Source organism: Euleptes europaea, chromosome 1, assembly GCF_029931775.1.
Source record: "Euleptes europaea isolate rEulEur1 chromosome 1, rEulEur1.hap1, whole genome shotgun sequence".
In the NCBI taxonomy this organism is placed as follows: Eukaryota; Metazoa; Chordata; class Lepidosauria; order Squamata; family Sphaerodactylidae; genus Euleptes; species Euleptes europaea.
In genome coordinates, this window is record NC_079312.1 from 91,606,547 (window position 1) to 91,623,722 (window position 17,176).

Here is a 17,176-nt window from a genome sequence, read left to right on the forward strand (position 1 = left end):
CTAAGCCAAGTGTATATGCCCATTATCATGTATCCATTGTTTCAGTTTGTCTAATGCATGACATTCACAAGCCACATGGAGACTCTGCTGATCCTCATGCTAATCATTGACAGTCCAAGTGGCAGACTAGGGGACAGCAAGGTCAAAATTGGTGGAACTATCCAAAACAGGGAGACTGACATTCAGTGTGTCTGCACTTGGTTCGTTGTCCTTCAGGCACCTCCCGCCATCTCCAGCTTCATGCTAGTGCACTGCATCGGCTCTGGGTAAACCTGCCATCTGGATGTAGCCTTTGTATTCATTGGACAGTCCCAGCTATCCCCTCTATAGCACCAGAGCATGATAATCAACTCTCTGAAATTAACTTTCAAGCCGCCATGGATTTTAATGAAGCTAGATTTTATGCTTGCAAGAGTATACCATTGTTTGAAAACACAAACAATAGCGGCTGCCATTTTATTTTCCCTCCGTGTGTTAGTAATAGGCATGACAGCTGCAGTAGTAAATTCACAAGGTAGAATTGTTGCTGTTTGGGGGTGTCCAATGACTTTTTCCCTCCTACAATATCAGTTATATGGAGATGTGTCATATTGTCCCTTGGGCTCTTGCCTTTGAACACTTATCTTCCATTTTTTTAAAAATATGCCTCTTGAAGAGTCTTAATCTTCTTTCCCTTTCCCACAAATATAATAAAGTCTGATAATAACATTTCCTTTACCTCTTGTTTTCATTATCTTTACCTTTAATCATGTCGAAAGATTATTAACAGTCAGTCACTTTATATGTGATATAGATGAAGTCACTCTGGGGGGAAAAAGATGCGAACTAGAGAAGCTTTATCTCAGGTAATAAATGTCCTTTGTGAAGCTGCTGTGATTTTGTCATTAGAAAAACCACACTTTGATATCAGGCAATTTCATTTGTGTTCAGTAGATTGGAGAATGATCCCAGCTTTGGTAGAAGACTGAAAAGTATAGACTTCCTGAATACCAGCAAATTTATTTCCCCTAGGTTCGGAAATCTCATTTATTGTTATGCATATTGCTGGGCAAATGAGTTGTCATTTATTTTTGAGAGTACTGGTGACAGTTTAATAGCCTGATCTTATGAGGGCAGAGGTAGATATTATCAGAGCAAATGTGTGATCTCATTTGCCAGGGGAAATAGAATGTGGTAGCTGGAGGGAGGGTACTTTCAAGAAAGCCTTGAAATAGCAGAGGGAGTAGCATCCAACCCCACCCACTTTTTCTCCCTTTCTCCCTTATTTTCCTGAGGCTGTTTTCTTCTTTTCTGACCTCACTTCCAGTTCTGACCTCACTTCCAGTTTTGAAGCCCATGGGGAGGGGATAATCACGAAGGAAGGAAATGGTTAAACAGCTCCCTAATGCCTGGTGTTTTTTTGAGATTAGACCTCATCTCAAGTGTTAGTGCAGCAACAGGCAGTGATGATGGAAGTTTGGTCAGTGGTGGGCTCTCATGAAGTATATTAAGGAGACTTTTATTAATAGGCTGCCAGGTCCCTCTTTGCCACCGGTGGGAGGTTTTTGGGATGGAGCCTGAGGAGGATGGGGTTTGGGGAAGGGAGGGACTTCAATGCCATAGAGTCCAATTGCCAAAGAGGCCATTTTCTCCAGGTGAACTGATCTCTATCGGCTGGGGATCAGTTGTAATAGCGGGAGATCTCCAGCTAGTGCCTGGAAGTTGGCAACCCTATTTATTAGTCCTGCAAGTAGGAACTATGCTGCACTATTCCTCTATGTAAAAAGGGATAGATTGCAAGTAAGGCAGAGCTGGATGCCTGTTTACTACTTGCCATTGAGGCTGCTTTTGTTGCCATTATGGAAATACTATAACCCACCTGAATGCCCTGACCTGGATGGCCCAGGTTAGCCTGATCTCGTCAGATCTCAGAAGCTTAAGCAGGGTTCGTCAGAAGCTTAGGCAGGTTTGGCCCTGTCAGTGCTTGGATGAAAGGTCACCCAGTGTTGTTGGGTGGAGGCAGATAATGGCAAAACACCTCTGTTTTCTCTGGCCTTGAGAACCCTACAGGGTCGCCATAATTCAACTGCAGTTTGATGGCACTTTCCACCACCACCTGTATGAGTGCAATTACTAATCAGAAAGTGCCAACAGAACCAGTAGCTTTCTAGAGCCCCATACTGCTGTTAAATACTTTCATTACTCATGGAAGACTACAGGAAGTCCATGAAAACTAATCCATTTTGTCATCCATCCACACAAGGACTATTCTGTTGCATGGCAGGGCTTTTTGTGTTATCTAGGTCACACTCTGTTTCAGTAACATTCACAGTTTCTTTGTGCTCCAGCTGTAGATCTTCACCCTCAGTTGGCTTTTGAAGCTCCAATTAGACAATATTTAATGTTCCCAAATGTGAGATGTCATTCTCCCCCAGGAGATGTTAATGGTGCTTTAACATTAAAACTAAAAAGTAGTCCATTTATTTTGTACAAACATTTTGGTCTCTGACTTTGCCTTTGGCATCAGTTTTATTAAAAGGAGGTTTAAATGAAGATTTTGAGGATTGGCTTTTTACGGCAGAGTTAAGTGAAGAAGAAAAATGATGCACTTGTGCTGGTGTCAATGGCAAAATATTTTTAAGCCCACACTCGGAAAAACTTCATTCTTGAGTTTCAGTGAAATTTAGAGATGTGTGCATGTGCATGTGTGTGTGTGTGTGTGAGAGAGAGAGAGAGAGAGAGAGGCTGGCAAATATGAGTCATCTTTAGGAGCTGAGAACTCAGCTCCTAAAGTGGGGGATACCACTTCCCATTTTAGAATAAGCAGGAGGAAAATGGGATGTAGGACCCCCTTAATAAGTTTGATTTTCTTCACTGTGTTGTTTTATACATCCTGTGAGATGGTGATAAACATGATCCAGTGTAATCATGGGAGCTTCACACTAAGCATGGATCATCATATGTAGAATGACTTCCCTCTTCTCTTCCATGAGTTGGCAAACATTCAGTAATCAAAAGTGACATTCCCTGTTATGTATATGAAAAATTGGACAGCATGGAAGAGAACGGAGCATATCTGCACGCACAGAGCTCCATGTCCATATCAGAACCACTGCTGTTTGGCAGAACAGCACTTCCACAGATGCAGGGGGAATGGGCAATGCAGTTTGTCCTCTGCAATAGGGACCAAAGGGGCAAGCATTTCAAGTAATAAAAACACCTTTCTACTAACTATTATGGGAAGGGTTTAGCTAAGCTTATGAAGAGAAGATTATCTGAAAAAAATAGGTAGATATAGGGGATATAGAGTATATAGGCTATATATAGAGTATATAGATATAGAGAGCCTGTGTTCGTATGAATATGGTATAGGAGTGTGTAGAATATATGAATTACAGTGGCTTTGTAGCTAGTAGGATATGGCAATTTTACTGTCAACTAGTTTTCATGGGCATAGTGAAATCTGATGAGCTATACATTAATGGCATGCTAATGTAGATTCCCAGTTTGGATTCCACACAGGTGAATTTTGAATGAACTGTCCAATGTTATAGCGCGCTTGCTAGATGGCAGTTGACAATCAGGCTTCTTAGAAGTGCACTATGAATTTGAGGGGGGCAGACACTGAATTGTTCTGGCTGTCTGCTCAGTCTCCCTACTTTGAGCCATGTTTTCTAGGAGTCCCACCATCCTGCATTGTGCATTGACTGAGAGGTCTGCAGTGCTGCTTCCTTGCCAGATTTAAATTCCCCCTGCCATCATGCCAGAATCTTTCATATCTCTGCAGAGCTGTTCACAAAAGAAAGTAAAAAAAATCTAGGCATGCTGGTAGATTTCCTAGGAAGGCAGGTCCCTGGAATGTCCATGTCATCAGCAGATTGTGCAGAAACTTCTGTGATGTGTTAGATACATTTTATGAGTTTCTGCAACCATGAAAATAGCAAGGCTTGAAATACATGCATTCCCAGCTCACGAGTTCTACTGCTCCTTTGAGTAGGTCACTCACAAAGGTGGAAATAAAGAGAAGTGACATGAGTATGAATCAGTTCTGAGTTTTAAAGCCACCTTGTGGACTATTCTACATGGGTCACAAACTTGTGAAAAGGTCCAGCATGTACTGTGTTGCTGAGTCACAGTTCAATTTGATAGACAACATACTGCCATATTAGAAGGGAAATTTAGGAAGGTCTCCAGGGTGGAGAGACTTTGTCCCTGTACCACAAGGGAGCTGGAAACCATTGAGCATGGATTTTTTAGATGTCCCCTCTATAAGTCAGTCCGCTCCAATATTATTAACCCTTTGATTAAGGAAATGGGTGCTGGTGATGAGGATGAATGGACCAAAAGGTTTTTGCTGAGAGATAACTCACCAGTTACCACCCAGGTCACAAAATACTGCGCAGTAGCAATGAAGGTACGCCACCTTAATCTACTCCCTTGATCTGTGGAATTGTAAAATTGGGTGATTCCTAATTTTTGTTGGCCTTGGTTGTAAATATATACTTTGTATGGTCAGTTTCTGTTTTACCTGTTTTATCTGGCATACTAGCCGCAAATAAAATTTATTATTATAGACAACATAATTAGAATTCTTTTGCAAGACTACCTTTCACATAGTTTCTGCTGCAGAATGAGTAGGCAGATATTTCATGGCAGGATGAAAGTGAACATAACTTACACACTTATATAGATCACAGAAACTTTACAATGTGGAACAGTTTCTCAGAGAAACAAGGAGACAGGCCCTAAGATTCATGAGCTTTGCTGGTGGAAGGAATAGCTGCTACCTCCTCCTGTCTGCCGTAGCTTCCTTGTACCACCTTAAATGCTGAGGGTCAGAGGAGTCTCAGGTTGACAAACACCATCGGATACAGAGTGGGGAGTGTATTGCAAATGGGAAATGCACAAAATTGCAGACATCTTTTCACAAACCCTTTTGCTTATGCAATGGTATGTTAGAATCCAACCCATTTTTAACGGATATAAAATACAAAGCATCTTGCATTGTGTGACACTTTCTTTGCACCCCATATTTCTTAGCTTCAGAGTTATAGCAATAATCATGGGAATATTTAGTACCTGAGTTTCTTAGAAGACAGATTTTCAAAAGATGCACCAAGCATGAAGTTACAATTCTTAAATTCCTGATGCTAGTACCTCTCCATTGGTTGGCACTCAACATTCTTGGAAATAAGAAACAAATCTGTATGGATAGCAGGTTTGAGCTTTGGAGACAATTCACATTTTCCTTGATAAGAGGCAAAAGAGGAGTATTGAATGTATGGTGCTAACATGTTTCTTCAGAAGTTTAGTCTGAACTTCCTCATAATTGATAAATATTTTTAAAGTGCGCTTCTTCTTTGCATGTTTTTGGCTTGCAAACACAGATCTATTATCCACATGTCTCCATGAGGGGCCGTGTGGTCAGGTGACATACTCCGTGTATTTGGTATACTCTTTCAGGCAATGCTTACATATGTTTTCCTCTTTCAGTTTGTTGCCCATCCCAACTGTCAGCAGCAGTTGCTCACCATGTGGTATGAAAATCTCTCAGGCTTACGTCAGCAGTCGATTGCTGTGAAATTCTTGGCTGTCTTTGGAGTCTCCGTAGGCCTTCCATTCCTCGCTGTAGCATATTGGATAGCTCCCTGCAGCAAGGTACAGATTGGTTAAGGTGCATGTTTGTTTATCATTATTTATATTCCATTGGCACGATACGAAGTCAGCACCAAGCAAGCCAATAAATATTGTTTTATTACATCATGCAAGAGTCAGAAGAAAATCTTGAGTTCATTGACAATAAAATCTTGAGTGTTTCTCATTTAGATGCCAGGAGAGTCGGGGGAGGGGGAACCAAATTCATTCTTGTAAGTGCTAACTTAAAGAAAAAAACTAGAGACAAGTGAGAAAGGCAAAAGTACAAATTGAGAAATGTCAGGTAAAACAAATGCCCAAGCAAATCTTGAGCTATGGAAAAGGAAACTTTGGAGAGTGAAATGGATGCCATTTGGAAAGAGAGAAGGGCCATAGCTCACTGACAGAAAATATACTTTGCATACAATTAAGGTTTAATGCTTGGCATCTCTAGTTAAAGAATCTCAGGCAGCAGGGTAGGAAAGAGTTTGGATAGGTGCTGCCAAAGTTTTTTGCTAGATGAACTCAGCTAATGGCAATTTCATATATTCCTGGAAGCGGAACTGAAAAGATTTCTGAATAACTTTCTCCTCATTTTGAAAAAAGCACCTAAGCTTGTAGAACAGATAAGGCAAGATGTGGAATATTTGTCCTCTTTCATGAAAATGCTCGTAAATAGTTACTTCTGAGAGTAAATAAAGATGTTACTATCCTAAATAAAGAGTCCCTTCCACCCAGTCTTCTTCCAACAACATCTTCCTTCAACATAGAAAGATTTTTCTCCATCAGAGGAAGGTTTTCTCCATCAGACAACTTGAGCTCTGACTCACTAAAACTTATGTTGGAATCCACTTGGTTAATCTTAAAGATGCCACTTGATTTTTGTTTTATTTTGTTATGATGGACTAACCCAGACATCCTCTGGAACTTAATTTTCATTAGAAAAAGCCATTCTCCTTTATCGTTCTCTCTTGAAGGAAAACTTAACAGAAGGGAATCATAGGATCCAACCCGTGTTGTGTTTTGCTTTTTTAAAAAACAAGTTGAATAAATGTTTTGGTCTATTTCACATTCATCAAGCTTTTCTACAAAACCTGCCTTATGAATTTTGGGCTCAGTTCAGACATAATGTGTACCCATGATTTGTTTCAATTTATTTTAATTTGTAAACCCAGAGTTCTGTTCTCAGACAATCTCTCAGATCGCAGCTTGTCTTGACAAAGCAGGTTTCATTGCTTTCACTCTGGCCAGGTGTCTGTCTGTGGAGCATGTGAGTGCATTGCCAGAGAAGAAACTGGGATCAGGTGTGCTTTAATTTGTCACGTGAAACCCTAGTTAAGACTAAATGTGGTTAATGAATGAACTTCTAATGATGGTTTCAGATCCTGGTTTGTTGGACTCTCACTAACCATAGTTAGTGGAGAGGACCCCATTCAGACAATCATGCTAACAATAGTTTAATGAAATAATGGACTGAACTGAGACTAGACAGGAATGATCACATGCCAGTGTTAAAGGAAATAGGAATATAAATTATGAGGTGCAGAACAGAAAACTGACTTGGGACTTGGGGTTCAAGATAGGGAAGGGATCCTCACACCAGCTCAACTGTATAGTTAGATGCTTCCTAGCAACAACACATTTCCACTTGGGCCCATTGTTAGTCTATTGTATAGTACATTTTAGATGTCAGCTGCCTGGGGAAGTTACCAATGATGATGACACTGTAAGAACCAACTTCCTTGTACATTCTCCTGTAGCTCCTCTAGTGTTATCGCTGTCAACTTTCCTGATTGTCAACATCTTAAATGTACCAAACATGTTATTAATTGGATCCCCAGTAGAGATCCAAGGTGGCTTATAACATTGTCTTCTTCTCCATTTTATACTCTCAACAACCCTATGGGGTAGGTTAGGCTGAAAGTATGTGACTGGTCCAAGTTCACCCAGCAACCTTCCATGGCTGAGTGGGGGTTCAAACCTGTGCTTCCCAGATCCTAGGCTGACACTCTAACTACTGTACTACATACACACAAACATATATAAAAGCAGCTTCTTGAAACTAAGGAAGTAGCAACAATATGGTAAAGCCTTATGATCCCCACAGCAGAGGCAGGACACCGACTGAGCAGAAATGTTAAAGAACGGGTCCAACTCTCAAAGTTTGTTTTTTTTAGATGATTCAGAGCTTCTAAAGATCTGCATTATTTATCAAGCCATAAATGATATTTTTATGAAGATTTGAAAGACATCACTCCAAGGAAAATTTCTACAGCTTTCATCAGTGACAGTGAATATAAAATATTGATGTAACACAGATTGAATATGAAATGTCTGACATCAGAGAAGAAGGGAAATGATATTAACAAAAGTTCATTTGCTTTTACACTGGGTCAAGTTCATTTCAGTAACAACGCCTGTGCTATTCTAATTGCACAAGTCCTGGATCTCTATTTGTTTAATGGCCCCCTTCAGAGATGTGCGGCTTCTGAAAATAAATGCTTAAACTAGTATTACAAAGAGGCCTTTCTATCAATGCTGAGAAATGACATGATGATAGCATTGCTAGCCATTGTGGCAGTGATACAGGCAAATCTGCTGGAGCAAATTTTTAGAACTGTGCCAGCATATATTGGCTAGAGAGGCCTCTAAGAACTGGGAGATGGGCAGAACAATCCTGAAGGGGGGGAAATGGCCTTTGGAGCCAACGTGACCCCAGTGCTAGCAATAGTGCCACTTGCGCCAGCTAAGTGGACACAAACACCAGCACAGGGCAACTTACGCTGGCTCCATGAAGCAGTGTGGCAGCACGAGAGTCGGGCACCAGAAACTGCAGCAGCTGACCCATTATTCCTCAGTGACTTGCTGCTGGCCACTAATTAAATAGGCAAGGGGGCACAGTGGGAAAGGGGGGAGGAGTAGACAAAGACCTTGTTTGCTCACCATACCCTACACCATTCGGTGGGCAGGGATGGAGATTATCAAGCTAAAAATGTCCAAGCATCGGTATTTTGACCTTCATGTTGAAATGCCTATTCAAAAAAGTGCTTAACATCATACCAGCATTTTAGCAACTTCACTATGACTGTGGAAGTTGGAATTCGGTTTTCTTTAAAGCTTGTATGTGTTTTCGAAAACTTTAAAGATACCCAGTGACTTGAAAGAAACCCAGGCATATGTGAGTACAGAAGCACTACGAAAAATTGGGATAAAGATTGCAGGTTTTGCTCTTCCATTTGGAGAAAATCATTTCAGGCTTTTGATGTCACCTAGGCTTTTCAATATCTTGGCCAACTTATAAATTTATTTGTAACCTTAAAAATGTAATACTCGTATTCTTTAGGGAACATTTCTGTTATTGCTAGAGATTCTTGGCACAGCTGAAACTTTAGCGTGCTGCTTCATAATGAATAGCTTTTAGGAGGCAGAGAAGTGGGCAGTGGCTTAGCGCCAAACTAAAGGAGACAGCCAGAGATCTAGATGTTTAAACCTGGGTCTGTCCCAATCATATAGAAAGAGAGGAGTGGACATTCAATTTTAACAGCAATACGCACATGTGGGAAAGAAACCTTCTCCCTGGCTGCCATTTCTCTCCCTATAGACTCCTTTCCCAAGCATCTTTTTTCCAGTCAAGCTGTTTTTGAATAATGGAATTTGGAAGAGAAGCATCTGGGGGAAAGACTGCACAGAAACAAGCCACAGGTAGGGGGACAGGTTTAGCAACCTGTCAGCAGTTGTCCCATTAAAATGTAAAATGAACTTTAACTCCAGCCCCAATATTCATTCTATGTGGCCGTGGCTTTAAACACACCATGTCTGATGTTCTTCTTTAGGGTCATTCTTATGGACCTCCTTGTCCTTGTTATATTAATAAGGCATCTATTTCATTGTCCAGTTGCCTACTTGGAAGCCAGATTTGTTACCGTTGTTGTTATAATGCCATCAGTGTTCACATCCAATACCTAGATACATCTCTTCTTAGTAAAACTGAGGCACATCTTATTATTTAGCATTTCTATTGAACCTCTGATATATACTTGAGAGACAATTGCTGGGGGTTATTCTTATTTTTCAGGACCCAAGCAGAAATACCAGTAGTAGAATAATATTGGAAGACCTAACAATCCTATGCAAAGTTACCCTTCCTAGTTCCAGTGTGCCAGCTACAGTCTTCACTTCTTTTCACCTGGGTGAATCCCTTTTAAAGGTAGCCCATCTGGCATTAACTAGGCCCTGTGCTTTCTCTGTGGTTGTTCCCACTTTATGGAATGGGAGCACCATCCTTGTAAACTTTTAGAAGGCACCATAAAGCTATTTTATTCACCAGAACTTTTACTAAAGTGTAGGTCGCAGGCATTTTATTGGGAGGGAGGTGGTTAGATATTGTTATTTCATATTTATTTATTTATCCATCCGTCCTTTATTTATTTATTTATTTATTGGGCTTTTATCCTGTTTTCTTCCCTGGCCCAAGCCAGGTTCATCCCTGGCCCAAGCCAGGCTTTATGTATTGTATGCCACCTTATGCCATGGGGAAAGGCAGGATGTAAATGTTTTCTTTTAAAAATAAAATACTGCACTCGAAACCCTTTGAGATAAATAGACTAGAGTTACTCTGCATAGGATTGCCTTGTTACTTGAAGTAATGAATCGAATTTTGTATGTCTTATTCATAAACAGAAAAAAAACTTGATGATTCTCATGAAATGAAGATTCAGAAGTTATGAAAGTTAGAGAATGAAAATGTTATCGTTTGTGTATGTTTGATTTTTCAGCTGGGACAGACACTCCGGAGCCCTTTCATGAAGTTTGTGGCACATGCCGTTTCTTTTACAATTTTTCTTGGACTGTTAGTAGTGAATGCCTCAGACCGATTTGAAGGTGTAAAGCTTCTTCCCAATGAAACTGCCATGGATCATCCCAAACAAATTTTTAGAGTAAAAACAACACAGTTCTCATGGACCGAAATGCTAATAATGAAATGGGTCCTAGGTAAGTGAAACAGCAAAAAATCTGTAATTTCTCAAGGAAAGACATGAATAAAGAGAATTTCAGAGAATTGACTAATATATATTTGCCACCAAGTCACATCTGACTTATGGCGACCCCTGTTGAGGTTTTCAAAGCAAGAGACATTCAGAGGTGGCTTGCCATTGCCTGCCTCCATGTTATGCCCCTGATATCCCTTAGAGGCCTCCCATCTGAATACTTGCCAGGGTCAGCCCTGCTTAGCTTCTGAGATTTGATGAGATCAGGCTAGTCTGGGCTATCCAGGTCAGGGCTGCAAACATATACAAAGTGGTTAACAGCTGGACCCCATGTTAAGTTTGTTAGAGGATATCTGCTGAGAATACTTTATGTAGTGAATGTTTCCTTCCATGACCATAACATGTAGAAATACTCACTATGAAGATCAGAGCTATCTTGTTCTGTGCATCCTAGATTCGTAGTCCTAGTGACCATTCAAAGGAATGTGAAAACTGTTAATGTAATGAACCTGTTCCATGTGGTGAATATTCCAACGTATTACAATGGGGCCATATCCCACCATATTGCATCATTATTCAGTATCCTGTTTCCCATGTTAACTCTCCTCTGGCTCTGAGACTGTGTAGAAAGACAAAGGAAGAAACTTGGTGACAACCATGACAAGAATGATGGGAAAGGAATGAAGGAACAATTATGTTTATTGCTTAAGTTCCTTCAGTTCTTGTTGGGCCCTGAGAAACAGTTGGGTCTGGTGGTGAGCAGTGCTTTCTTCCAGTTCCATCTAAACGGGTCCTTTTTTTGGACTCAACTGATCTAGCCATGGTGATTCATGTCTTGAGTTAACTAGACTTGAGTTAACTAGACTATGGTAAGTTAACTTACCATACATGGGACTGTCCTGGAAAACTACTTTGAAACTTCATTACTGCAGCATTTGGCAACTGTTTTCTTATCTAGATTAAGCCATTTTACAAGTATTATGCCAGTTTTAAGATCTTTACACCAGTTGCCCATTTGTTTCAGAGTCCAGTTCAAGGTCTTGTTTCTTAGCCCTTCATGATATGAGCATGTCATGAAAGCTTCCACTTTGTTAAGTTAGGGCCAAAATAGTTGTTACATGTGCCATGAGTCAGGTTGCAGAACCTCAGCCTCACTTGTCCTTTTCACAGACAGACATGATATCAAGGAGCCAATGTCCCCAAGCATGTTTGGCCCCAGTGCGGCTCAGAAGCATGACATGGGGGAGGAAGGGCTTCTGCCTTCTATCCCGCATCATTTTCCCCAGCCAAAATGGAGAAAAGCAGAAGAAAAATGTTTTAACGAATTAATTGTCACAAACATCTAAGCCTCTATGACAGTCATGGAAGGAGAGAACAGACAATGAAACAATCACGAGAATCTGCTGGCATGCACCCAACTCATCCCAGTGTTATCTTTTGGTACACCACTGAGTGTCACTTACCGAAATTTGTAGCAGTGAGCCAATAGCCAGATAGGGATGTGTTCTGCATACGGTGACTAAGACTGGCTTGCCACAGTTGACATGGCAGGAAGTTGGCATGGGCTGGCTTTTTCCAGGACTGACAGGCTGAAATCTTTGTGTGAGCAGGAAAGGACCAAGAAATATTACCATGCTGGTATGCTCTGAATTTGGACCTGAGGTTTATTGAGCAAAAGCTGACTATTGCCTTCAGAGTAGACTTTGTCTACTCTGAATCTGCTGATTTATAGTATGAAAAAGGAACTGCATAACTTATTGGAAACCCAAATGAAAAGGTATTAAGGAGAATCTGATGTAGGATATTAGATTTTTAAAAGTGAATAAGCAACTAGTTATAAAAAATTAATGAATGACACCATGAGCAATTTATTTTTAAAAAATCATATTTAAATGCATTCAAAGAGATGAATATTTTGAGCAAGGGTGCCTTTTACAGGCTTCAGGCACACAATAGGTAAAGAAAACATTAATTCAAATCAAATTGTTCCCATTTCCAGCTAGCTAGTTAGGTTCAGTACAGGCTTTAGTTTCATAATTGAATTAAATTTATATAGACTGTTGCAAACTGTGCCTGTTTATAAGTGGCTCACTGCAAATACTTTCTAAGTGGTCGTAGTGCTGTCATTTTTCTACAATACCATTTTACAGCACTACTATTTAGCCTTGGTTGTAACCTCCAGATAGTAGCTAGATAGCTCTTGCTATTACAACTCATCTCCAGCCGACAGAGATCAGTTCACCTGGAGAAAATGGCTGCTTTGGCAATTGGACTCTATGGCATTGAAGTCCCTCCCCTCCCCAATCCCCGCCCTCCTCAGGCTCTGCCCCAAAAACTTCCCACCAGTGGCAAAGAGGGACCTGGCCAACCCTATGAATGGCTCAGCACTTGGGAGGGGATTCTTAACCACTTATAGCCTCTTTGGCACTAATCCTGGGATGGAAGGCATTTCATCACAGCTTCTTCCCCTGAACTTTAAATTGACTTTTCTGATATGCTGCAGTTCTGAAGTCTACCCAATGGATGTTGGGTCCTAATTTTAGGAGAAAGGCAAGCAGAAAGATTAATGCAAGTTTAGTGCTCAGTGTTGATGCACAGAATAACTGATAATTTTTGAACAAGTTTTACAATAATGGTTTCTGTGCTCCCATAGGTATGATATGGTCTGAATGCAAAGAAATCTGGGAAGAAGGTCCCCGTGAATATGTCATGCATCTTTGGAATCTGTTGGATTTTGGGATGCTCTCCATCTTTGCGGCTTCTTTCACTGCCAGATTCATGGCTTTTCTAAAAGCAACTGAAGCACAACACTATGTGGATGAACATGTTCAAGACGATGACCTCAATAACGTCACCCTTCCTCCTCAGTATGCTTACTTTACATATGGTAAGAGTCTTATTACTTAATGTTGTTTGCTCTTTCAGGCTAAGGTTCTTTGTTGGAGAAACAAGCAGAATATTTCTTCTCTCAAAGTTCAGTTTATTCATCTTAGTAACATCTAGTCCAGACAGTTTGACAAACAACTGAGTATAGTGGGGCAGAGATTGTCTCTTGCCTGAAATTTTGCACTTGTATGCAGATTAAATTCCATCCAGTTATTTGATGATTGAACAACATCAACAGTAGGTAAGAAAAATACAAAAGATAGCTACAAATAAAGGAATCTGCCATGTTTTTCCAAAGTATAAAATATCTTGGTACTTTGAGACTGAAATACTATAAAGTAGTTGAAACCAGGATATGGCATATTACTAAAGCTGGATACCTCAGTATTACTGAAAAGTAAGATATTCAGCAAACTCTAACATGAACTGTCACCTATTCAGTGGGACATAAATTCCTAAAAAAGATGAAATGTTTAATGCTTAACTTGGACTGAAAGTTCAAATCCCAATTGAATCCTCTCATTCATTCATTCATTCATACACACACACACACACACACACACATAATCCTTACCTCTTTCCCTGCCTTTGACTTTGCCCTGTACCCCAGCATGAAAATGCCATCAACCAAAATGGTTTGATAGGTTTTTCTTAAATGCAAGTTGAAATGTGCAACTCATTAAGCTATCTCCTAGTTTAGTGTAGGCTACTTAAAACATAGCCCAATGGGGTTTCCAATATTTGGGCAAATCCACCCAGGCTCTCAAGAGCCCTGTGGCACAGAGTGGTACGCTGCAGTACTGCAGTCCAAGCTCTGCTCACGACCTGAGTTCGATCCCGATGGAAGTCGGTTTCAGGCAGCCAGCTCAAGGTTGACTCAGCCTTCTGTCCTTCCAAGGTTGGTAAAATGAGTACCCAGCTTGCTGGGGGTAAAGGGAAGATGACTGGGGAAGGCACTGACAAACCATTCCATAAGAAAAGTCTGCCTAGTAAACATCGGGATGTGACGTCACCCCATGAGTCAGGAATGACCCGGTGCTTGCACTGGGGACCTTTACCTTACCTTTTTACCCAGGCTCTAGAGTTGGAATTCAGGACTCTCACCTTCACTGATTTTGCTGATTCTAGCAGGGCGTATCCACTCCCATGGTATCAGTCCTATTTAAACTTCTGTGCCCAACTAGGGCAATGTGAAATGGGCAAAAAATGTTCTCACAACCAATTTTAGGAGACCCCTCCTTTCCAATGTCCCTGCATGGCTCCAAGGCAAAATGCTAATTCCACGTGCTGTGAAATGTGCATGGCTCTTCAGACAAGGAGATGATTTCCTTTAAATAGCCACCCCCTTCCCCTTGACAGCTCAGTGGGTTGGTTACACAAAGCAGCCTGGCTGCTACACCTCTCAGCATTTTTCTTTCTTAGAAGGATGAGAGGGGCAACATTGTTCTCCATTTTAGGGCAGGAAACACCACTTTCCTCTGTAATCTGTCTTCTTACTCACTTTCCCTCTCTTGATTCAGCAAACATGTATCCATAACCCCAGCTGCAGTCAGGCAACTGCAAGACAGGCTACAGCAGGAAAATAGACAGCAGAGGGAGGTCTGTTGAGGCTTATTTTCAATTACCCACAAAAATACAGATCAGGAAGGATGCAATCATCTGATGGGATTCCATCTGCTTTCTTGAAGCATCCTCTCTATTATTACATCTCAAAGAATCATAGAGTTGGAAGGGCCCAGAGCATTCCTGACAAGTGTGCATCCAGCTGCTGCTTGAAGACTGCCAGAGAGGGGGAGCTCACCATTTCCTTAGTCAGTTGATTTCACTGTTAAACAACTCATACTGTAAATTTCCCCCCAGTCGGTACCTTTCCACCTATAATTTAAACCCATTATTGCGAGTCCTATCCTCTGCTGCCAACAGGAACAGCTCCCTGCCCTCCTCTAAGTGTCAGCCCTTCAAATACTTAAAGAGAGCAATCAGGCCCCCCCAACCTCTTCTCCAGAATGAACATTCCCAAGTCCCTCAGCCTTTCCTAATATGGTCTGCAAGCCCCTAATCACCCTCATTGTTCTCCTCTGCACCCACTACATTCTGTCCACATTCTTTTTGAAGTGAAGCCTCCAGAACTGCACACAGTATTCCAGGTGTGGCCTGAGCAGCAGGGAGTAAAATGCCCTCCTTCCCAAATATGAGGCAGGGATCTAGTAAAAACATCCCTGGGCTGTGCTAATTCCCAGCCTCCCATGTTCTGCTGCAGAAAGAGGCCCAGCACAGCTTTGCACATGCCTGTAGAGATTGCAGAATCCATTCCAGTTTTGTAGTCCACTCCAGACTATTCAGTTTCTCAGAAAGGAACCAAAAGACTCCTTACCTATTCTTAGTTTCTCATTGATATGTTGCTCTTGCATATATGCACTTTTCTTGTCATGTACTGATGTAGTAGTTTATGATATAAATAAATTATGACAAATCTATGTTAATTATTTGGTGTCAGAGCATATAAATAGGATTGCAAACATCAGACACTTTACCAATGCAGGTTTGGAACATGCTGGGACTACAAGGAGCTACAAGGTTTAATCGGGATTATTTTCTCTGTTTAGAAATTGTAACTTCCTATTTTATCCATATTTCAGAGTAAGGAGCTCCATCTTGTGGAGTAATTTTGAAATACAACCTGTTGCCAGTAGAAAAGGCCTTTCCTGTGATTCCAGTCATTGCATTTATTGGTTCTTGTAGGTTATCTGGGCTGTGTAACCGTGGTCTTGGTATTTTCTTTCCTGACGTTTCACCAGCGGCTGGGGCAGGCATCTTCAGAGGAGTAACTCTGAAGGACAGTGTCTCTCAGTGTCAAGTGTGTAGGAAGAGTAATATATAGTCAGAAAGGGGTTGGGTTGAGCTGAATCATTGTATCAAAGGTAATGTGCTAATCATTGTCCTGTAAGCATCAAGATAATGTGCTAATGAGGGTGTGGTATGTTAATATGGAACCATTGTATCCTGAAGTGATCTGTTAATGTGTGAAATCCAAAGCTAATCTGCATGGCTATTGTGGACTGTAGTCTTTGTTAGTCTGGAGGTTTTCAGGACAGGAAGCCAAGCCTTATTCATTCCTAAACTCTCTTTTTTTCTGTTAAAGTTGTGCTGATGTTTATGAATTTCAATGGCTTCTCTGTGCAATCTGACAAAATAGTTGGTAGAATTGTCCAGTCTTTCAGTGTCTTGGAATAAGACCCTGTGTCCTGTTTGTGTCAGTCCATGTTCAGCTAACCACCACGATTATATGGACTACCTAAAATTCATAAGGATTCCATCCCACTCCAACCCATCGTGAGCGCCATTGGTTCCCCAACATATGAATTAGCTAGATATTTAACCACCCTCCTACAGGACCACATTGGAAAAACCACTTCTTACATCAAAGATTCAACTCATTTCATCAACAAAATCAGTCCGTTGAGACTCAATCCACAGGATATATTAGTCAGTTTTGATGTTGTATCCCTCTTTACCAAGGTTCCAGTAAAAGACAGCTTTGGATTTCACACACAGGACAATGATTAGCACATTACCTTTGATACAATGATTCAGCTCAACCCAACCCCTTTCTGACTATATATTACTCTTCCTACACACTTGACACTGAGAGACACTGTCCTTCAGTGTCTCTCCTCTGAAGATGCCTG

The 17,176-nt window shown here is 41.0% G+C and overlaps 1 protein-coding gene across 1 annotated transcript in view; it reads left to right on the forward strand.

The window, feature by feature from the left end:
* The window catches only part of TRPC7 (transient receptor potential cation channel subfamily C member 7), a 131,626-nt gene that overhangs the window by 81,110 nt on the left and 33,340 nt on the right, over positions 1-17,176 (forward strand). The window contains exons 3-5 of the mRNA XM_056858011.1: positions 5,473-5,637; positions 10,389-10,605; positions 13,255-13,488. Coding sequence (XP_056713989.1) covers positions 5,473-5,637; positions 10,389-10,605; positions 13,255-13,488 — 616 coding nt within the window. The remainder of the gene's footprint in view (positions 1-5,472; positions 5,638-10,388; positions 10,606-13,254; positions 13,489-17,176) is intronic.